The sequence below is a fragment of the Mandrillus leucophaeus genome, unplaced genomic scaffold (assembly GCF_000951045.1).
Source record: "Mandrillus leucophaeus isolate KB7577 unplaced genomic scaffold, Mleu.le_1.0 Scaffold692, whole genome shotgun sequence".
Lineage (NCBI taxonomy): Eukaryota > Metazoa > Chordata > Mammalia > Primates > Cercopithecidae > Mandrillus > Mandrillus leucophaeus.
Genome location: NW_012107497.1, coordinates 1,826,818 through 1,851,696, shown reverse-complemented (window position 1 = coordinate 1,851,696; position 24,879 = coordinate 1,826,818). Strand labels below are relative to the sequence as shown.

The following is a 24,879-nucleotide window of genomic DNA, read 5'->3' as shown; positions in this document are numbered from 1 at the left end:
CACTCACTTATTTACTGCAAGGATTCATATTTTACCTGAGAAGAACAATGTTTGTAAGGTATATTCTGCTTTAAGGAGATGTAATCCATGCATCCATTCCTCTAGATATGATAGAATCCACCAGCAATTTATCCTCTCCTCTCTGTGGCATGTGACAGCGTATATCACTTCCTACTTTTTTGAAGTATTTATTCTCCTCATTTTTGTGATACCGCTTTCCCCCTGTGGTATTTGCTCAATCTTTTGGTTAACATCTTGTCCTCTGTCTACTCCTTGACTGTAGACATTCCCCCTGGAATCTATTCATTTCACTTAATGTGTCACTCTACACAATCCCTCAGAAGCATTTTGATTGCTTCTGAATCAATAACTAGTCATGAACCCTTTTCTGAGATTCTAGTTGTATAGTCTGACTAATGGAAAGGATTTTTAACTTGGATGTCTCAAGGACATTTTACACTAAATATATCCAAATCTGAAATAATTATCATTCTTGTCATTCCACCAATTTCTCTTCTATTCTCCTATTAGGGCTAGTAACCCTCCGGTCACCCAAATGAAATGTCTAGGAACCATTTCGAACTTCTGCCTCTTATCACAAGTTTCATTCATCACATCTTAACATTCTAATATTTCTCTCCTTATCTTAATACCCAATGCTACTTAGTTCAGGTCTTCTGATTAATCCTCATACCATCAAACATCTTCCTACCAAAAAGTATTACAAAAATGCAAATATGATTCTTTTGCAAACTCTCAATGGTGTCCCATCAGCTGCAGGCCAAAACTACAAATATAGCTGATATTTTTGCACTTGTGTTTTGAAACTTATACAGGTTACTTTTCTGAACTCTATTTTTGGTAGTCACATCACTTAATAAAGTCTATATTCATTGAGAAATAATTTCGTATCAATAATAAGCTAACTCGTAATAACAAGTAATACATAAGTGAATCTATTTTAAATTAAAAGACCAATGCAGGTTAGCATTTATGGAGCAAAAAATATATATATATACATGAAACAAATATCCGGTAAAATAGTACGTATTTAAAATAAGTGGAAAAATTTACTTAAGTTTAGAAATGATTTCATTATTATGAAGTACAATATATAATGTGAATACAGATATAAATTGATTCACTCAGGTGAAATTATGAAACACTACTTACATTTTGTTTTATAAAAGTTCATATCAAGTGAACATTTAATCAAATCTATCAAAAATTTTAAGAAATCATAATACAGAATATTTCACTTGAAAAATTAAGCTCACAGTATCAGACTGGCCTCTTTTACTAGAAACGATAAAATTCACAGAGTAAGAGAAACTGAAGTATTTTTATTTTATTTTATTTATTTATGTATTTATTTATTTATTTATTTGAGACGGAGTCTCGCTCTGTCGCCCAGGCTGGAGTGCAGTGACTGGATCTCAGCTCACTGCAAGCTCTGCCTCCCGGGTTCACGTGATTCTCCTGCCTCAGCCTCCCAAGGAGCTGGGACTACAGGCTTGAGCCACCGCGCCCGGCCGTATTTTTTTTTTTTTTAATCTTGGAAATTCCTGCAGAAACCAAATGTTTCAATGAAGCCTTTTCTGAAGTCCATTTACTGCAAAGAAATCTCATTTCTCAAAACTTGAGGCATTTATAATCAATGCCATTTGATTGGCTTTAATGTTTTTTGTTTGAAAAAGTAGGTGATATTGTTTGGATCTCTGTCTTCTCCAAATCTCATGTTGAAAGGTGATTCCCAGTGTTGGAGGTAGGGTCTGGTGGGAGGTGATTGGATCATGAGGGCGGATGTCTCATGAATGGCTTAGCACCATCCCTTTCATGATGAGTCAGTTCTCATTCAGTATTAGTTCACATGAAATCTGGTTGTTTAAAAGAGTCTGGGACATTCCCCTTATCTCTTTTGTTTCCACTCTTGCCATGTGATATACACTGGCTCCCCTTCTCCTTCTGCCATGATTGTAAGCTTCCTGAGGCCCTTACCAGGATCAGATGCTGGTGTCATGCTTCTTGTACAGCCTTCAGAACCATGAGCCAGTTAAACCTCTTTATTTTTTAAGTAACTTAGTCTCAGGTATCCCTTTATAATAAACTAAGGTTAAACTCCATCAATGTGAGGATAATCATCACTTAGTATCTCTCACATATTATTCTGAGAATCAACTTTAGTCTCTTTTTTTTTTTTTAGAACTATGCTGCTTAGAACTTTATGAAAGGCTCACAAACGTTTCTTAGTATTACTTTATTAACTTTAATTGAAGTCTTATTCTGGTATGCTGTGTTTTATCAATAGTACAACTTTGTTTGAAAAACAAAGTTGAAAATCCAGCTAGAGTTTTTTCCCATTTTAATTCAGAAAAGTAGCAATATGACATTTTTGAATAATCTATGATCCAAGCAAAAATAAACATTTAATATTCCATAGCAAAGAAGAGACTAAATAATAGTGATAATATACACTACTGGGTTATAAGACTATTGAAAGCTAGAAATTACATACGGCCAGTTTTTGAAGACTTGATAACATTTCATTTTGATCCTTAAAGCCAGTTGTGTGAATCCTGTTCACCACATCTTCTTTTTCTGAAAGCCATGCACTAAAAAGGCACTGCAAGACATTAAAGAATTCCAAGGAATAAATAAACATAAATCTTTACTTTTCCAATTTATTATCCCCCCATGCCTTTTACAGCTAGTTTCTCACACATGACTCACCTGTTCTTCAGTAAGACGTTGCCATTTGAGAAGGATGTCTTGTAAAAGAACCCAGCGGTCTTCTGTCCACCTGCAGATGTTTGCCCATCGATCTCCCAATACCTAGGGAAGAGACAATCAACCACAGCATCAGTAAACAATTGGTAACTACGTTTTATTAAAAATGGCATGAATAATCTGCCAAAGTATCTAATTTGAGTCTCCTATGTATGCTAGAAGTTGGAAAGGACACTCTTCCTGATCTGCTTACATTTAAATAAGGGGTGTGACTTTGTCTTTACCTGACCAAGTCTTGTATCCTTCGTAGAAAAGCAAAGATACAAACAATATGAAGTGGTTATTATATCACTATATAACATGGCTCCATAGCAAACGTAAGATAACAAAGACGTACATACAGAATTAGAGAGGATTTTGCAATGAGAACAAGTAAAAGGTGTATCTTCCTTACGTTTGAAAATACACTCTAAAGAATAAAAACCTGACTACTAAATAGAATACCTCAAAAGACTCTTAATTGAAGCAATCTTGCATAATGAGAATTGCCTACCGTTTGGATTGCAGAAGAAAGTTATTAGTAACTTAAGCTCTATTCATATGTAGATTTTCCAATTTTCTCAATTATTACAAAATTATTAAAATGTTCTGTTTTTAAACTACTCTGGTGAGAAACCTTATCTCCGAGTAAAAACTACTACATCATTAATGTGTCACTAACGTCTAAGAACACACACTGTTTTAATATGTAACATAAACCAACTACCAATGATTTTTGGAAGGAAAACACGTATTGTGATGCTTTCTATGCAAAGGAAGCATTTAAAAAATGGCATTTAGCTCAACCTCATTATGATGCACTTTATAGCCTAAAATTTCAACTTTTTGTGACTTTTTCACATAAATAAGCAACTTATTTTCTCATATATGTTGGACCTTTAAAGCTAGAAATCATAAAATACTGACATGCTTTATTTTATATAGAATTAGACCTAGAAAAATGTTTATAACTCATATTTTTGAAAAATCTATTGTCTAAGATAAGTCTCATAATTTCTATGTTACTTGATACTATGTATGTGTATTAACTCATCTAGAGGATATTAACACATGATTTAAACAATGCAAATGAAATTAGCATCATGAAAATAACCCACTGATTTTTTTTTTTTTTTTGGATACAGAGTTTTGCTCTTGTCACCCAGGCTGGAGTGCAATGGCACTATCTCAGCTCACTGCAACCTCCACCTCCTGGGTTCAGGCAATTCTCCTGCCTCAGCCTCCCCAGTAGCTGAGATTACAGGCGTCCGCCACCATGTCCGACTAATTTTTGTATTTTTAGTAGAAACGGGGTTTCGCCATCTTGGCCAGGCTGGTCTCGAACTTCTGACCTCAGGTGATCCACCTGCCTCGGCCTCCCAAAGTGCTGGGATTACAGGCATGAGCCACTGCACCTGGCCCTAATCCACCTATTTCTAAGTGACTTGGAGAGTCACGTTTCTTAAATTGTTTCATCTACCACCACTTAAAAAATACACACGCATAAACAGAAGGCAGTCAACATTTTCGTACAGTATTAAAATCATCATGTACTTATATGCAGCTCAGTCATAAATGAGTTTTCAGTTTTTCTTCATAAATATCAATGTTATTGCTTTCAGCATAATGTAACTGGTTTTTATTTTTTGTAGTTTCACTTTCTACTCAACTTATTTTGAATTATGTTTACAATAAAAGCCATAGTTCTCAGTGATGTGAGACACCCACAGGAAATGTGCCAACCTTAAATCAATGAATTCAATAACTTCAACCATTTAATTATTACGAATGCGTATATGTAGGTTTTTTCTAAAACATGCTTGAATTTCTTTAGTGAACTTCCTAGTGACCCTGTCAGTACATGTCAGGTAAAATGGCAAGTAACAAAATGGTTAATAGATTAGTTGTGGCAGAAAAAAGCTTCAAATGGAGAAAATCTTACCTCTTAAGTATAAACTACACCATCTGCCTGATGTGATGATGCAGATCTTAAAAGTCAAAATGTGGGAAATTTATTGTGGCCCATCAACTCTAGTGAAGATGACAGTCAATGGAAGAAGGAGCAAACTCAAGCTATAGCATCATATTCACAAACAAAATAGAGACTTCCAAGTACATACAGCATCTTCTCTCTAGTACTACAAGACATATAGTGTCCACTGAAGCAGTATTTTAAGCCTGTAACCCCATAGGTAGAAATGCATAATTGATTTTAGTGGGAATACAAATCCAAATAAAGATCTCCTATTCCAGGTTGCATAAGATTTTCACATTTATTGAAACTCTGAGATGTATTAATGTGATGCATGTAATATTGCAGTTGTGTTCACTGAATGAGTCACAAAAAACCAATATGGTAGTTCTCCTTTATCCGCATGGGATATGCTCCAAAATCCTCAGGTGGGTGCCTAAAACTGCAGCTACTACAAAACCCTATACATAGTATTTATGAATTTTTCTTTCTTCACAATTTCACAGATAGATTTGTTCTTACCACAGATTTTGAGCCACCCCAGCAAATGATTTTTTTGCCTTATTAAGTTGGGAATTGTCACCTTTTCACATAAAGAAAAACCCTTTACAGTTTTCCTTTAGCATATGTGAATTGCCAACATAACTACTCTTGCACTTTGGGGCCATGACTACGTAAAACAAGGGTGACTTGAACACAAGCACTGAGGGATCATGACAGTGAATCTAAGAACCTAGACAGGTAATAAGTAATGGGCGGGTAGCATTGACAGCATGAAGACGCTGGACGAAGGGGTGATTCAGTCCTGGGTGGGACACAGGTGGGATGGCACAAGATTTCATCATGCTACTCAAAACGGCATGCAATTTAAAATTTATGAATTATTTCTGGAATTTTTCATTTAATATTTTCTGACCATGGCTGACTGCCAGTAATTGAAGCCAAGGAGAGCAAAACCATGGATAAGGGAGGGAGGGAGGGATTGCTGTAAACACTCTTTTGGGTATACAGGCAACCTATTTAAGACAACTATTTAAAAAATACCACTAAAAGTGTCCTTTGTATCCAAATAATGATTATAGATAATTTTGATAATTTATCGGAGAAAGTTTGTGATTCAGCTAATATTTAGCTTACAGTTAATGATAGCCATCAATGCATTCATTCATTGGTAATTAATTTACTATATAACAAATATGTATCAACTATCTGGATATGCCAAATATAAACAGAAGATGTTACAGGCTGAATAGTGTCCCCTGAAATCCATGTTGAAGCCCTATGCCCCACCTACTATATCGGAATGTGCTCATACCTGGAGATAGTGACTTTAAATAGACGTTAAGTTACAATGAATCTATTAAGGTTGCTCTATTCCAATATGATGGGTATCCTTATGAGAAGAGGACATTTGGACACAGCAAAACACCAGGGATGTGTACAACAGAGGAGACCCCACATGAGGACGCAGGAACAAGGCGTTCATCTGCAAGCCAAGGACAGGGGCCTCACAAGAGACCGACCCTTGCCAGTACCTTGGTCTTGAACTTCTGGCCTCCAGAATGGTGAGAAAATAAATTTTTATTGTTTAAGCCACTAGTCCATGTTATTTTTAAATGATAGCCCTGACAAAGGAGTAATACAAAAGACATTTAAGAGAGATGGATTCTTTTCCAAGAAATATGTGTCTAAATGTCTGTCAAAGAAAATAATACCAACCCCTTAAAGAATTGCAAATACTAAACAAGAGTATGTATTGGAAAGTATTATTGATTTGAAACAAGTTATTTAAGAGTTGGTCGTTGTTTACATTTTGCTTGATCACGGTTCTTACATCAAATCTAAGAACTGCCAAGGGTCATCTATTTTACTGTATCCACTCTAGAAAGGCACCCATTAGATCTTTACAAATAGATGTTTAGTCTTCAAGTATATTCTTTAAAGGTTTCCAACACAAGAGAGCATACATATCCTTTACATATCCTTTAGTAACATATTCTATTGCTTAAACCTATGCTACTCTTAGAAAATACTCAATGAACTGAAACTAAGTCACTTCTGTAGCAATGTGGGCATAGTGCTTTCTACTAATCTCAGTGTAAGTAGATAAGTGAAATAGAAATTACTTGCTCATACGCTGTACACATCTGCCCATACATTTTTGTGATGTCATATGTACAAGTATAAATAGATGTACGCAAAGTGCTTAAATTTATGGATTTACCTATTTATTGCTTAGCAATATTGGCGTTAATTTGAATTACAAAGAATGAAGCAGAACAATTGAAAGACTATCCCTCAGCTCTAGGATTACTCAAAGATGCTGGTTTGCCTGAATGGCTTTAACAAAATTGCTAGACAAGTGTAAGAAATTGGATCAAATGGGGCTAATATATTTTTTTAAAGAACCACTGTATTAGGATTAGAAACCTCTTCTCTAGAGAAAAAAAAAATATGTAACTTCAACTCAGTGTTTCTCTGAGTTTCTATTTACATATACAGGAATCCCTTGAGCTTTTAGCAATAATGCACATTTTTATAGAGCTAGATAAACATTATACACATAAATGTAAAACCAATGAATTATAAACTCTCACAAAATGGTAAAAGAAGTTAATTTTTATTTATGTTCTCATTTTGTCTCAGCAGTAAGTGAAGCTAAAGGTCAGCTCACTTTGTCTAACATATTTTCATGGACTAAATCACAACTCCATTATCGTCCATGCTCAGATCCACAATGGGGAGGATTTTTTCCTCCCATTTAATTCACATCTCATATTGTTATATGTGCCAAGGGCATTTCTCATCTGAATTCCTTTGTTTGGTTGAGTTGCCATTTCAATGCAAAAGTGAAATATGGCTACTAAAAAAACATTTGGATAAAGGTAACTGAGGAAAATTTGACAAGCCTGGGAAGTAAATCTTAAGTATGGTGACCCTTGAATTTATGGGAACCAGGGACAGAATATGAAACCTAAACTGTGCCCATCAGTATTGGCATTAAGATATAGAGTGCTCCCAGGCACATATCCACTAAGGTGGAAACAATTATGTGCCATGGACCACACAATGCATCAGCAACAGGGCTTTATAAAAGAGAGAGACCAAAACCAACCCATCTTATTTTATTGTAGGTTAAGACCCTATAATACACTCCTCCACTAAATGAATTTTGTGTGTAATGAGCCTTCTGAAAATCACTTATTTCTTGATTTTTCCTTCTTACTTTATCAACAACTATGCAGTTAAAAAGTATAAGCAATTTAATCTTACTGATGGTAAAATGGAAATCACATCAAAAACCACTGAAAACAACAAAAATCCATTACGAGGCTAGAAATGTGACAGAGTCCTACTGAATAGCGTTTAGCAAGGGTATGGTTTGGTTCTCAGTTTTACACGCTTCTACAAACTTAACTGGAGCAACATACTATAAAATGGTGTACCTTATATCTTCACTAACATATGGTACAGGGCAGATAAACATATTTTGATGAGTTATGAAACAATGACTGGAAGTTTTTTTTGAAAGTATAATTCTTACTTCTATTTAAATGATCCTGTAATAATCTTGTGTCTGAACTCAAGGAACTTTTAGCTGTCACTTCCAAAGGAGCAGGTTACGGATGAGGAAACTGACAGATTGGTTAAGTAACTTGTCTAAGGTCACAGAAGTCACAGTACTGAGTGTCTGGGATTTGACCTCAGATCCATTTGGCTACAAGTTCCTGCTCGTTCATAATGGTATTCACTCAGTAGAGCATTCATTATAAAAGATATGCCTTCTAATTTGTGCTACACAACCTACAGTGAGATATCCGGATGCTGAATCCCTTTGGAGTCCTTTCATATTTTGTTTTAGCAGAAGTTTGACTAGATTTAACATTTTATCTAATCTGCTTGACAAGGATTTGAAGCTTATAATTTGATTAAAAAACATTTGATATTGTAACTCTATATTTGTTTAATCATAAAACATCAGAAAATACTTGCACTTCCAGATTAAGAACATGTGGCCTTTGCCAGGATTTATTTTTAAAAGGTAAATATGACTGAGTTGTTAATTAAATTCTGCCTTTGCAATTGTGCTCAAAGTGTAGTGAGATTTTAACTTGAAGAAGCATGTTCTTCTCTACGCTATTTCAGTCAGTTTCATATATCATTTATTTATATGAGTATACAAAGTGCTAATGAATAAATCTGGAAAAGCCTTTTTGTTGTTTTCACTGCTGTTATTATTTGCAGGATATTATTTAATGTTTTTTTGGCAGCTTAATAAACTCTGCACTCTCCAGCTCCCACCAGTCTATTCAGTTGGGATGCCAGAAAATAAAGAGCAGGAGTTCTAAGGAGCATTCCAGCATAACAGTCTTCTTTCCAGCATTCATCACATTCCCAGGCATTCCTTGGTACCAGGAGGTTTCCTCTTATCATTTTATACCTCGCAGACTCTGAGCTCATTGAGGTGGGCTCCTTACCTTTGAGGTTCATGTCTTGCACAAATGTCCCAAAGCTGAATACTACCCACTGTAGTTATCAATAGGTGGCTTTTCCCCCCAATTTTTGACTTAGAATCATCTTTTTGGATCTTTGAATCTGCTAACCTTTACATAAAATATAAACTTCTTGCATTCTCACTTCAGTTCTACTGTTGTTCAACTTCGTAACATCTGTGAACAAACTCAATCTTGCTGTGCTTTAGTTTTCTCACCAGTGAAATGGAGATAATAGTACCAACTCTCCTGGCCAGGTAACTGCTAGGGTCAGATAGATCAGTAAATGTGAAAGTGCTCTTAAAACTGTGATGAATTATTGAGATACTTGTGATAGTAAGACTTTAGAGCTCAGTCAATAAAAAAACCAGCCTTTATTCCAGATGTGATAAATCTGGAGCATGACAGAATTTTAATATAGAACAAAGTTAAACATTTTAGAAGGACACTAAATTATAATTTTGTTTGCATTTTTTCTATAGTTGATAAAGCTTATGTTTTGTACAAGAGTTGAAATCTTTTACCTTTACATTTTTAAACACCAGGTCATATTCCAAAAGGTATCTTTTTTTTCTTTTTCTTTTTTTGAGACAGAGTCTTTTTCTGTCCCCCAGGCTAGAGAGCAGTGGCACGATCTGGGCTCATTGCAACCTCCATCTCCCAAGTTCAAGGGATTCTTGTGCCTCCGTTTCCCAAGTAGCTGGGATTACAGGTGTGAGGCACCACACCTGGCTCATTTTTGTATTTTAGTAGAGACAGGGTTTCACCATGTTGGCCAGTCTCGTCTCAAGCTCCTGACCTCAAGTGATCTGCCCACCTCGGCCTCCCAAACTGCTGGGATTGCAGGCATCAGCCACTGATAGGTATCAGCTCCAATAGGTATCTTATTTAAAAGTAAGGGCATAGAAAATAAATATCCCTCTATGTCTCATGCCACATCTTGACATCACAACTTTTCATCCATAAGAAATCACAAATTCTAACGTACATAACTAATAAAATGCCTAAAATAATGTAGGTGTAAGAGAATGGGTAGTAATAGGGACTGTGGCTAAATGAAGAGTCTGTGCTGGAAAGAACAGGGCAACTTGACTCCTGCTCTGGTTACTACGTAGAAAAACAGACTGACGATCATTAGATCATTTGCTTTCTCCAGAGAGGTTAGAAATTCTTTGTTCATGTCACATTTTTCTCAATTTCAAACAATGCTAACTAATAAAATACTATTAAATACCATAGGGACTAAATAGAACTTTATCTGGATACATCTGTAATTTTAGATGCAATAGACCAATTCCTAGAAAAACACAAATGATTCAAGCTGACTCCAAAATGGAAAATCTGGAAATACGCAATTTTGAAATTCCAATTAAAAATGGACATTTTTATGCGTATTAAATACATAAAAAAACGTTAATTTGAAACTTTCCCATTTGCACATTCCAGTTATGAAGCAAGTTCCCAAGCCTGCATAATCAGGTACCTAAACCTAGCAAGTATATCACAAGAAAGGAAAATAGCAGGCCATTTTCATGGACATAAAGGAATACCTATGAATCAAAGAAAATCTAGCAATACACAAAAAAGATTATACGTCTTATCTAGGTTTAGTTCATTTCAGGAAGAAAGGCTTTAACATTAGAAAACCAAGCAATGTGATTTGACATATAGCAGAATAAATAAGAAAACAAAATATGACCATCTCAAATGATTCTGGAAAAATATGTAAAATTTGGCATCCAGTAATAAAACCTCTTAGAATATTAAGAACAGAAGGTATCTACAACAAACCTACAGGAGAGATCATACTTAATGATGATTTATTAAAGGTCTTGTCTCTGAGACTTAAAATGAGAAATAAATATCCACAATATTCCCATTGTACTAGAGTATTTATACAGTACAATATGTCAGGGAAAAAAAATAATCTGAAAAATAACTGGAAAAGGAGAAAGAAAACTGTCATTACTCAAAAACAACCTATATATGTACATCTGAATAATACTATAGACAATGTATTCAAATTATTAAGTAAATGTAGCAAGGTCTCTGGATACAAGACCAAGAAAAAATCAATTGTATTTCTTCATATCAGCATAAATAGAAAATGAAATTTCAAAAATATATTCATAGCAGTAAAAATATTAAAAAACCAAGAAATACATCTTAGAGGAAGTTTAAGAGCCTTTACTTTAAAAACTATAAAACGGCCAGGCGCGGTGGCTCACGCCTGTAATCCCAGCACTTTGGGAGGCCGAGACAGGCGGATCACGAGGTCAGGAGATCGAGACCATCCTAACACGGTGAAACCCCGTCTCTACTAAAAATACATTAAAAAAAAAAAAAAAAGAGCCGGGCGCAGTGGTGGGCACTTGTAGTCCCAGCTACATGGGAGGCTGAGGCAGGAGAATGGCATGAACCCGGGAAGCGGAGCTTGCAGTGAGTGGAGATCGCGCCACTGCACTCCAGCCTGGGTGACAGAGCAAGACTCCGTCTCAAAAAAAACTATAAAACATTACTGAGAGAAAATAAAGGCCTAACTAAATGAAAGGCTATTCCATGTTCATGGATTGACTTTATGTGATTAAAATGCTAATTCTGCACAAGTTGATCCAGAGAATAGATGAAATCCAATTAAAACCACAACAGATTCTTTTTGGGGGCAGGGTTCACAAGCTGTTTTTAAAATTCATATGGAGATCGAAACGGCCAAAAGCAGTCAAGATAATCTTTAAAACGGAAGAAAATAAAATGGCTTTTATTGACCAACTGACCAAAACAAACTTAATGTAACTAAACTCTAGACAGGTTTTTATTTAACAGTAGGCTCCTGACCTCTCTTTTCTTAGAGCAACTATATATATTTATATATATTATATATAATATATATACATAAAACTTTCTTTAAGAAAACTTGCAACCATAAACATATTCTCTGCCTCTTTGAGATGTAAATCTTCTACAACCCAGGAATATCTTTCTCAAGGACCTAGGAGCCATCTCTTTGAAATGTAATTGTTAATGATAGCACACCTATCTTCCAGTCTCTGTGGGAGGGTAGGAGCTTAACTTCATTAAGTGCCAATTAACAATCATAGATGGCCTAATCACCATTCTAACCCCCTAACATCTTCCAGTAGTTTTCTACTAGCTCTCCCCAGTGCTTAAAATCTCTCCTGCCTTTCTTTCATTGGAAATTATTTCCATCTCTCTCCCCTATGGCAATAGTCTTGATCCATATATTTCTGTAGTCTTGAATAAAGTCTTTCTTGCCTGTTTAACTGCCTGTGCACGTTTTCTTTTACAATATTACCAGATACAGGCCAGGCGTGGTAACTCATGCCTGTAATCCCAAGACTTTAGCAGGCCAAGACTGGTGGATCACCTGAGGTCAGGAGTTCAAGACCAACCTGACCAACATGGTGAAACTCTGTCTCTACTCAAAATACAAAAAAATTAGCCAGGCATGGTGGTGGGCACCTGTAAACCCAGCTATTCAGGAGGCTGAGGCAGGAGAATTGCTTGAACCAGGGAGGCGGATGTTGCACTGAGCCAAGATCTCGCCACTGCACTCCAGCCTGGGCAACAACAGCGAAACTCCATCTCAAAAAAAAAATGTTATCAGATATTAAAATTTATTATAATGCTATAGTAATTAAGACAATGTGGTATTAGCGTAAGGATAGGCAAGTAGAGAAATAAAACTGATGAGAGTCCAAAAACTGATCCATGCATGTATAGGCATTTCATTTACAATATTTTTGTCAAAGACAGCACCATAGAATATTGAGGAAAGGATGATCTTATTGAAAAGCTTTGCAGTAAGACCATCCTTTCTTCAACATCCTACAGTGTCAACTTGTTGTTTCAGTTGGATCTATATGGGAAAATATGGACATTCATCCCTTTCTCATACTTGTAATAATAGGTGGATCATAATACGAAAGGTAAAACAAGAAGTTCCTATATAGCAACCCAGGACCATAGCTTCAGAATTTTAAAGTAGACAGTCTTATTTTTAAACTGAGGACAAAAGTACACTAAACATAACAGAAAATACTGAAGTGAAATATGTTAAACTTCTGTTTATGAAAAAATGTATCATTAAGGGGTAAAAAGGTACCCACTCAAAAAGAAAAATGTAATAGAGATAAACAAAGAATATCCAGAATATATATATTTTAAACTAAATCACTAAGAGAAATATAGAAAATCCAGTAGAAAAATAGGCATTTCATGGAAGAGTTCATTTTAATGGCCAGTAACAACTGAAATGGTATTCAACTTCATTAGTCATCAGCATATACAACTGAAAAATGAGAGATGACATTTTACAGCTACCAGAAAGGCTCAAATTAAAAAGTTTAATAACTAAGTATTCAAGAACATATGAAGCAGTTTGTACGTTCATTTACTACTGGTGAGAATATGAATTTACACAACTTTGGAAAACCCTTTGTTAATATCTTGAAAGCTAAATATGCATATACCCAATGGTTAAGAAATTCTATTCTTAGGTACATACCTAACACAAAAGCTTACACATATATGCAAAAATATATGTATAATTTATGTTCATAGATGAATTATTTGTAATGCTTCCAAACTGGAAACACTCCAAATTTTCTGAACAGTAGAATATGTAAAATGTGGTATGTTTGTACAAAGTAAATTTATCCAGCAATGAAAATTAATGAAGTAATGCTATAAGCAATATAGTGAACCTCATAAATATAGTATCCAGTGAAAAAAGCCCATTTAAAAACTGCATATATAAAAGTTTCATTTAGATCAGCTTAAAAATGTAGCAACACTAATCTGCAGCATTGGAACTCAGGATACACGTTACCTTTGAGGAGGTGGGAAGAGTTTATGATACCATAGAGCTAGACGGAGGCTTCCTGGTTGCTGGTAACATACTGTCTTTCTCTGGATGTGGAATCATGGTATGCTACTTCTGTAATAAGTCTTTAAGCTGTAATTATAACTTACGTACTTTGCTTGATACTTCAATTTTAAAAGGGCCATAAAGTTTACATTTTTTTCAGAGACCATCAACAGATAAATAGAAAACAGGTTATATATACATAGTGGAATGCTATTTGGCCATAAAAAGGAATGAAATAAAGCCATTTGCAATGACATAAACGGAACTGGAGGTCATTATTATAAATAAAATAAGCAGGCACAGAAAGACAAAATACCACATGTTCTCACTCGTATGTGGGAGCTAAAAAATTTGATCTCATAGAGCTAGAGATTAGAATGATAGATACCAGAGACTGGTAAGGGTGTGCAGATGGAATGAAGAGAGGTTGTTTAATGGGTACATACACTTAGATTGAAGGAATAAGTTCTAATGTTCGATATCAGAGTAGGATGATTATATAATTAGATACAACAGTGTATATTTCAAAATAACTAGTAGACAGGATTTGAAATGTTCCCAACACATAGAAATGATAAATACCTCAGGGTATTAAGGTTATCTATCACCTCAAGTATTTATCATTTATACATTCCATGCATGTAACAAAATATCACATGTACTCTATAAGTATGTAGAAATATTATGTACCAATACACTTTAAAAATTTTTGTAAATGTATTAATACTTGCATTCATAAAGAATATTACTGGCTGGGCATGGTGGCTCACGTCTGTAATCGCATCACTTTGGGAGGCCAAAGAGGACAGATCACGAGGTCTGGAGATCGAGACCATCCTAGCTAACACGGTGAAACCCCGTCTCTACTGAAAATACAAAAAATTAGCTGGGCGTGGTGGCAGGCGCCTGTAGTCCCAGCTACTTGGGAGGCTAAGGCAGGAAAATGGTGTGAACCTGGGACGCGGAGCTTGCAGTGGGCCGAGATCGTGCCACTGCACTCCAGCCTGGGCAACAGAGCGAGACTCCGTCTCAAAAAAAAAAAAAAAAATATTGTTCCAGCATACTTGCTTATATTTCTCCTGTAATTTTGTATGGTAAGTATTGTGACCACTATTATCTTTGAGCTTCATTTGATAATTTTACCATGAGATAATTTATTGTTCAGCTCATAAATCAAAGTCGGAAGAGAGAACAGATGGAGTAATCTAGACATTGTGTTCTTTCAAATCTACCTAACACCCTATTGGCCAAATGTATTACAACAGACCATGTATTAACATAAATTGAAATTCAGCGTTAACCGTATACTTACAGTACATTGGCTTTGCATGTTCAAATTTCATTAGAATATTTAACATTTATTTACACTTGATACAATGTGCAGTTGAAAAAATGATGCACATATCAAAGCTGTTCAAAACATGCTCAAAAGTTTTCTAATAACTGAATGATAATGCCATTTTATATTGGAGTAAATAAAATTAAAAATCCAGTTCCTCAAGCATACTAGTCACCATTCAAGTGCTCAAAATAGCCAAATGTGTATAGCAACTTCCTTATTGAACAGTGTTGTTCTAGAAAAAAAATTTTTATATACTAATGCATTTGAGTGTGACAGGTGGTAATATATATAAACTGCTTATATATATAAACTATATATATATAAACTGGTCTCTTCTAGAACTGTTATTCTAGAGGAAAAAAATATGTATATACTCTTGAAATTGAGTGTGACACGTGCTAAAATAAATATATATGTTTATATTATATATATTTGTACCTGTAAATTTAACTCATTCACGCAAATGCTATATATATTCATATATATGAATATATTGCATTTTATACAGATAGAGAGTATTTGCATGAACAAGTTAAATTTACAGGTACAAATACATTACTTTGTTAGATAGGCTTCTGCATTCCCCCTTTGCTGATTAGTAAACTGAAACTGAAAAAAATCACATAATTTTCTCAAGGTCACATAGCAATTTTCTACTATGAATTTGAGAGATTAGGAGAAATCCCAGGTTGAGGTGTCACACATCTGAATATCAGTGTCAGCCTTGCCACCTGCAAGCTATATGAACTTGGATTTAACTTCATTATGCATTGGTTTTCTCATTTGTGATATAGGGGTGACATTACATACAAAGTATGTAAAACTCCTGAAAAATAATAAATCAGCTAATAATTATAATTATTGCTTCATGGGCAACAACTGTTGATGCTTAGCTTTGTGGATTATTTTCATCACATTTACAGTTTTTTTTAATGTGTTTAATTCACCAAATACAAAATTAGGACGTGAGTGAAACATCAAAATATTTCAACCATGTTCCTCTTCCTAAATAACTTCTATTTCTTAATTTGATAGGGCCAACATTCTGTAAAATTTCTTTCTCATACTATCCCAAAGATATGTACTATAAAAACTTTTAGTTACCTAAGTGACATTTAGGCTATGAGAGAAAATCAGACTTTATCGTCTTTCTGAACAACTACCTTTCACAGTATACCATTTTCTTTCCAAGTGACTGTCTTTGTTATTTTAACATTCTCTTTGTAACTGAGATATAGCACATTCCCTTTGGAACCTGTGTGATACTCACGTTTCACAAGTTAAAACTATTAACGACACTAACATCAGTGTCCAAAAAGATGTTACCATTAAATGTCTGTCCTTCTTATTGTCCACTTATCCAGATTTGTTACCTTTGAAAATTATCATTGCTGGTCAAAATGATTGGCAGAATGTAGTGTTTGACTTCTATTTTGCCATTACATTCAGATTGTGTTTTCTTATGAAAGTAATTTTGAGAATCATGCTTTTTAAATCTGAAGTTCTCTACAGAATGAGGGAGAATTATGCTTCTACTAGATAAGATTGGGCAGCATTTCCTTTTATTTTCTTGCACTCCACCTGTATTGGAGGGGACATTGGAGGTCATCAAGTCTAACTTCCCACTCAGTATGTCATCTCTTTTAAAACATACTTGAACGAGAGATTCTGGTTTGTGCTAAATATTATTATGAAGAACAGCTTGCCAGTTTCCACAACTCTTATTCCACTGTAAGAAGGCTTTGGGGTGATGATAATAATAGTAACTAACATTATTATTGCTTACTATATTTCAGTGATTTTTAAACGTTTTAGCTTCTCAACTACCTTTTTACCCTTTACAGATATCCCATAATGTAGGTTCTAATACAATCCTCATATTAAAGATGGAGAAACTAAAGCCAAGAATGGTTAAGTGGCTTGCTCAAAGGCATACTGTAGATAAGGAACAGAGCAGGAAGGGTCTATTTGTAGAGTTTCTCCTAATTGCCTTACAACAAAAAGATCCCCCTTTTAAGTCAAAAATTCTTTCTTGGAATTATATCCAACCATCTGCTCACAGGTTCATTCAGTTATCTAACAAGAGTTACTGATTACTTATATCTGAGAATGCATGCAAAAATGTGTAAGACAGATCTCATGGAACTGAGATTCTAATAAAAGAGTAAAGCACAGCAGTATTAACTGCAAAAGTGTATGATAGGTACACAAACAGGCATAGTTATTATACAGACATGGTACAAAGAGGGAGTAGTCATCACTAGGTAAAGCGGCCAATTTCATGGAGGAAAACTTGAAATGAGTTTTCTATACATAGATGAAATCATCAAAGCAGATCTTGTGAAGCAGAGTCGTCTGTTTAAACCAGGTGGTATGTGCAAAGAGGTGGTAACATACAGGGTATCAGAAACAGCTTGTATGAATCAAATGCAGGTTGAGGGACATAAAGCAGATAACATGAGACAAGTCTAGAGAGAAGGGTAGGAGTCAGGTAATCAAATACCCTGTAGGCCAAATACCAGAATCTGTAGAGGATGGAAAGTGACTCAGGATTTTAAGCAAAGGAGAAATGATTAAACGGGTTCTTGGGAACCCACACTGACTTCAATATGGAGAAGAGCAGTAAGACTGAAGGCAAGGACTTTGGGTGTTTATGATATGGCCTTTACCTTGACAAATGTTGACAGGAACAAAGATAAAATAATACATACAAGATACGGTTAAGAAATATTTTGACATCGCATGCAAAGGGCTCCTAAGGGCAAGGACAGGGATGAATTTGGGATGACTCCAGTTTTCTGGTACAGGTGTCATGATAAATGCTAGTGCAATAACAAAAGTAAGAAATTCAGTAAGGAAAGCAGGTTTAAAGGAAGGCAGTGTACAATGAGTTAAGTTTCATCTTGTTGAGTTTGAAATGTTGTTTGGACTTCAAGGATACATCCAGAAGATAATTAGAAGAAAATGGACTCAGGAAAGATCTGAGCAGAAGACATCCAGAGTTATCAACTTCTGTCTGTTTCTGATATTACGACATTAAAAAAAAAAAAAAAAAAAAAGAGAAAGTGCCTTCCTTTTGCATAACAATAGTGCTCATGTGCCATTTCTCTCTGATTAGTTATATTTTAATTAAATAACCACGCATTCTACAAGTATTCTTCACAGGATGCTGCCATCTGAGAAAATCCAGCTAAGACAGAGTACCAATCGTGGGCCTAAAATATAGTGTATTCAAACCAGCCAGCATAGTGTAATTACTAGTTCTTATAATCTAGACACTATATCACAGTCTGTGATTGCATTAACTAAGAACCTGTGTCATCCTTCTTAATATCAAGCTTGTTTCAAAGCATGTGCACTCTTCCTCACATGTGCTTTTTTTATGTATATGCATGTATATACATATACACATGCACAGATATACATATGTGTATATATACAAATGTACATAGAGATGTATAGAAATTTAACTATACATTTATACATATATTCATATATAGACAAAATTACATGTGTTTTTATACACTTACATTTGTATATATTTACATTTATATCTATAGATGGGAAGTCAGACCCTTTTTATCTCAAACTAATTCAATTGATTTATACTACTCGTGTTTTTAAAAAGCAGCAACATTTCAAACTATAAACATGATTTTTCTGACTTAAAAGATTAGGATGTAACATTTGTATACGATATTCTAACTCCTGAGGACATAGCTATAAACCTTCTAATATGGGAGGAGAAATATTCCATTAACCACCCCTACAGGGGCACACTTTGCACAGAGCCCCAGCTAAACCCTCAGATGGTTTCCTTCCCCAGAATTTTCCGACACTGCACGTTGAATAAAGGTGTATAATCATTTTCAGTCAAATGCTCTAGCACGTAAGTCAGATACTAGGAAGGAATATATTAAAACACAGACTCATCCACCAACCCTCATAGAGAAAGAAAGACTCATCTTACCAACAAACATATCACAGGGAGGCTTCGCTAAAACCTTTAGGAAAATCAAAATACCTTATATTCATTCCATTCCACTGGATCAGCCAATTTAATAAGTCTAACAAAATAATTTGTCTTAATACCACAAAGTATTTCTACAAACTGTTTCATGTCGTCTGATATAAAGTTGGTTTTCATGACTCGATTTTAGCCAATGCAGTTCAGTTCTTAGAAAACTATTTCACCTGCAAAAATTATTCCTTCAGGCAATAAACATGTTTATTAACTTCATGAGATGAGTGAGAAACCGTACCAGTGTGCCTGGCCTTATGTTTAATAATCTGATCCAAAATTGTGTTTTCCAGGTTTTCCTTCTTGAAAATAGAAAACTTGTTGTGATGGTTAATATTATGGGTCAACTTCACTGAATTGAGGGATGCCTAGATTGCTGATGAAGTATTGTTTCTTCTGGGTGTGTCTGTGTGGGTGTAGCCAAAGGCGGCTGACATGTGGACCAGTGAACTGGGAGATGAAGACCCACCCTCAATGTGGGTGGGCAGCACCCGATCAGCTGCCAGTTAGACTAGAATGAAGCCAGCAGAAGAGGGATAAAGTAGCTTGCTTGGTAAGTTCACTCACTCTCTTCCCATGCCTTGCAGGGCAGGTAGCTTCCTCTCCTCCTGCCCTTGGACATCAGACTCCAGGATCTTCAGTCTTTGGACTTGGGGAATTGCACTAGTGATCTCCCAGGGGCTCTCAGGCCTTTGACCTCAGACTGAGAGCTGCACTGTCAACTTCTCTGGTTTTGAGGCTTTTGGACTTGGACTGCACCAGGCTACTAGGTTCTCTCTTTTCCCAGCTTGCAGATGGCGTATCATGGGACTTCATCTTGTAATCATGTGAGCCAATTCTCCATGATAAACTCCTAAATATATATTTTATATATGCATACACACATCTATCTATCCATCCATCCATCCAGTTGGCTCTGTTCCTCTGGAGAACCCTAATACACCCTGTCTTTATACATTTTTGTAATTTTTTTTTTAGGAAAATCAAAATACAGTATGATAGTCTTGCTATGTTGCCCAGGCTAATCTTTGAACTTCTGGGCTCAAGCAATCTTACCTCTCCAGCCTCTCAAAGTGCTGGGATTACAGGTGTGAGCCACTGCACCTGGCCTCATTCTTTTCATATACTGTTAATTCTCCAAAATGTTAGGAAGTAAATTCAATATTAAAGTCTTTTAACAAAATAATTCAAATGGCTTTTATATGACCAGAAATTCTCCTGGTTTATGACCATACAGACCTTCAATACATCTATAGTTGGCTCTCAACTTTTAACTTGTACCGAATAACATATCTAAAAATAGGGATTTAACGGCTTTGCTTTTTCTCTGGAAGATATTTTCATTAGAGCATCTTCTATAAGCTAAGGGCTTAACCATGTTTCTGGTTCTTTCTTTATTAGAAACAGTTATCTCCCTAGAACAAAAGGCTTTATGTTCTTTTTACAGTCTTTTTTCATGCAGGTTTTTTTAAACCATGCTCTCTTGATTTACCATTTATCCATTCTAGAAACTCTACCCACCTCCACCAACTTCCCTTATGATGGCAGCAGCAGCCTGTATGGAGCAGCTGCTGCGGAGATGCCAGCAGCAGCAAGGGAGGCGTGGCCAGGGCTGTGTACTTTGTGGAGCCACCAAGGGCCAGAAACAGGCAGGAGCCCTGTTCCCTGCTCAGTTGGCAGGGTGAGACCCCATGCTCCCAGGTGCAGCTGCAGCCACCCAGCCACAGCTCTGGACCTCGGCATTCCTGTGCTCTTGGGGACCTGGGAAGTCCCCCTGCCTCCACATGCTCAGAAGTGTCTGCTCCCACAACCTGGCATCTCCTCGCTCCCTGCACTGGCTCCTGGGAGAAGCAAAGTTGCGGCTGAGCCTGGGTGTTGTCGCAATCTGACTGGTTATGTGTGTACTAGGGACAGTGCTCACATGCCAGCCCCCTGCTGCCTTGGGACCTTCTGGACTTTGGGCACTGATAAACATGAGAGAGAGAGGCTGAGTGGAAACTGAGGGTAGCTCAGTATGGGCCTGCAGGTACCCCTTGGCATAAACTGCCTGGGCTCCATGGATGGCATGTTGATGGTGGCAGGAGGCAGACTGGCTCCTGGGCAGAAAGGGGCAGGTCCAAGGAGAAACCCCTCCTTCAAGCCAGGAATGGCCTGAAGCCTGGGGGCTGGGCTGCCAGTTCTGGGTGGAGTTTGTGGCCCGGATTGAGAACTTATGGTGCTTTTCTGGACCTATCCATGGGTGTCCATGGACCAATATGCATATACCTCCTCCCTTCTGAGCCCATAAAAACCCTGGACTCAGACAAACTTAGACATCGGGACTACCAGCTGCAGGAAGGAGCTACCTATTTTGGGTCTCCTTGACTCTTCAGGATGACCTGCCTGCATAAAGGAGCCACCCACCATGGGTCTCCTCTCTACTAAGAGCTGGACACTACCTGGGATGATCTGCCTGTGGAACGGAGCTACCCACCATGGGTCTCCTGAGAACTGTTCTCTCACTCAATGAAGCTCCTTTCCACCTTGCTCACCCTCCAGTTGTCTGTGTACCTCATTCTTCCTGGATGTGGGACAAGAACTCAGGACCTGATGAATGGCAGGACAAAACAGCTGTAACACAAACAGGGCTGAGATATGCCCCCTGCTCACCATGTTGTGGGCAATGAGAAAGAGAGAAGAGCCATGGCCCTTTGCAGAGCCCAGACCTTGGGGCTCCTCAAGCCAGGGCTGTGACATGCTATAACACCCTCTTTGGGGCTCTGTGGTTCCTTGTGTCTCTGAGCTTTCAGGCGCCACCACGTTCCCCCTGTCCAGACATTGGTTCCTACAGCAGAAGCTACTTGTGGTACATCTGGTCCAGCCACAGCTTCACATGGAGCTGCCACCTGTATTGGCACCTGGAGCTGCCTTCCACTGCAGCTGGCATGCTTGGCTGTGCACAATGACCAGACCCTGTGCTTGCTCACATACTTCTTGCTGCTCTGTGCCTGGCTTGCCCTTGGCAGGCATGGGATCTGGGCTAGCAGTGCAAGCCAAGCACAGCCTGCCAGGCTGAGTGGGTGGAAGGAGCCCAGCAGGCACAAGCAAAACCCAGGCAGAAATGCTGCCTGCCACAGAGGTTTCTGGCTGGCAAAGTGACATCCAAGGATCCCATGACACTTACATGCACACTTTATCCATTTTCCTCCAATCTATTATTGAGATCTTTGCTTAAATATCACTTTGCTCAGCAATCATCTATTGCCTTCAAACTTCAGTTTAAGTCAGAATAATTTCCTGTCACAAAAGCTTATTTATTGCCTTTATAAATAAGTTGCATCCATCCTTTAACATTTGCTCACTTTAAAAAATACTTTATTAATGTCTATTTTCTATATTGGATTGCATGTACCAAGACAGCAGTTCCCATACCTACCTGCCTATCATAGTGACCATGGATGACAAAGAATTAGCATTCTGTTTCAAAGAGGGAGCCTGAGATATGGTCACCATTGTTCCAGGGTTCCAAGGAAGGCAGTAGGCTCTCAAATCACCCATCCCAACCAGGGTAGATAGTGACAAATTCTCTTTTTTTCACTGTCTTACCTGGTTACCCAACACAATCCCTGGGACACAGTAAGAACATAACAAGTACTTGTTGAAAAAAATTAAAATGGGATGTGGAATGCTTAGAAAGAGATGTGGTAATGACCTCTAAGACTGAAGACTATATAAATGACCAACTTTAGTTATTAAATTTAGTTTATAAAAATATCTCTCAATAAAATTAGTTCACTGGCATCGCTGCCTACGAAACAGACTCTCTAGGCACTGACATCCTGGAAGCCTCTGAAGTTAAGGACAAGACTCTAACCTGTGGTAACATTGCTGAGGGACAAGCTGAACCTTTGAGAGAGAGAATTTAATTATCAGAGAATGCACTTTTCAGAATATTGTACTTCATAAGCTATGTCATCTTTCAGAATCCCTAAGCACATATGTCTGACCTGTCTTTGTTTTCTTCAAACCTTTTCCAAAGAAGACTCTAAAAGTATTTTCAAGTTAGAGAAATCCTAACATATCATCATAATAGAATTCACAGAATAAATCAATACATGGAGATATATTCTATTGGAAGTATTCTTAGAGTTCTAACTCAGAGTGCTAAGTATGCATCTCTCTTCCTTATTGGACTAAATGGGGACTTCCCTTCCTAGTTTCCCCCATCTGTACCACGTAACTAAAGACAGCTGGCTATCCTTTTAGAGCTTCTGGACGGCATTTCAACAGAATTGTAGTGCAATGAATGAAGGCATTGTGGTGATGTGGGATGCCAGGGAGAAGGAAGAGAAGGTGTGGGATGGGCACTCAACACTAATAAGTTTTGGGGAATAAGTTATGGATAGCCAGACCCTGCTCTAATAAAAAGCCTGCTAAAATCCTTCTCTAATTCCTGATGATTGTTTTTCTTTTAGGGGATCCGTATACCTGTTTCTCTTTCCTGTAATTTTTCTAATTACTTCTACCAGAATCCCTCTCAGTCCGGTATGAAACATATTATAGTCCATAATCCCTGAAGTTACCCTAGAATTATCACATACCCAGGGTATTTGTTTTAAATTTATGTTTTATTATGTTTTTATACTTTATCGATCTTTTAATACTTTATGATTTCTCCTTACTCCTCCTTCTCTACCATCTTCTCTTCCTCCTCTTCTTGCTTTTAAAAATTAAACTAGGTAAGACAAGATCACATGACTTGCAAAGAACCTAAGAAAGAATCATCTCTGTTTCAAAGTCAAATGAAAGCAGAGCATTCCAGGACAATTCCAGCCAATGGTTAAATAAGGTATAGAATTCAAGCATGGATTCCTTTGGGACTGAGGGAACTGATAGGATGGAGAAAGAAAGAAAAGTTACAGCAAGGGCTTTCTCTCTACCTGATTCCTATGAATGCTGCCCTTTTAAACACTAGTCTAGATTATCTTAAAGTCATATGACACTAAAGCCCTATTTAGAGGCAAAATGAGAACATCAAAAGAGGAAAAGAGATGGAAGAGAAAAGAGGAGGCTGGAAGGCAGTAGCCATTAAAGAGGTATGCAATCACGGACAAATGCAGATAGAGTTTATGCAAATTAGGGATAATCAATACATGTACCGATATTTAGTAGCTGTCTTTGGGCCAAAGAAATAAAGGCAGAAAATAAGGTGAAAATGAAAGCAAGTAAGAAAACGAATACAAAAGAGTTTAGGGCCACCACACAACCATCTGTGAGTTCTGTGGACTGTTTTTCAAGATGCCTTAACCACACAAGCATCACCTTGGATGAATTATATTGAAAAGCTATTTGCACTGGGTCAGCTAATGATGAAATGGGTGCTTTGAATTGTTATTTTAAATGGAAATACTCTATGCC

General features: G+C 36.8%; 1 protein-coding gene across 1 annotated transcript in view; it reads right to left on the bottom strand.

Moving 5' to 3' along the window:
- LOC105555622 (dystrophin) overlaps positions 1-24,879 on the bottom strand; it is a gene marked incomplete at its 3' end in the record, with an annotated part of 1,920,295 nt that overhangs the window by 1,272,810 nt on the left and 622,606 nt on the right. The window contains exons 14-15 of the mRNA XM_012002637.1: positions 2,731-2,832; positions 2,516-2,623 (exon numbers count right to left, since the gene is read on the bottom strand). Coding sequence (XP_011858027.1) covers positions 2,516-2,623; positions 2,731-2,832 — 210 coding nt within the window. The remainder of the gene's footprint in view (positions 1-2,515; positions 2,624-2,730; positions 2,833-24,879) is intronic.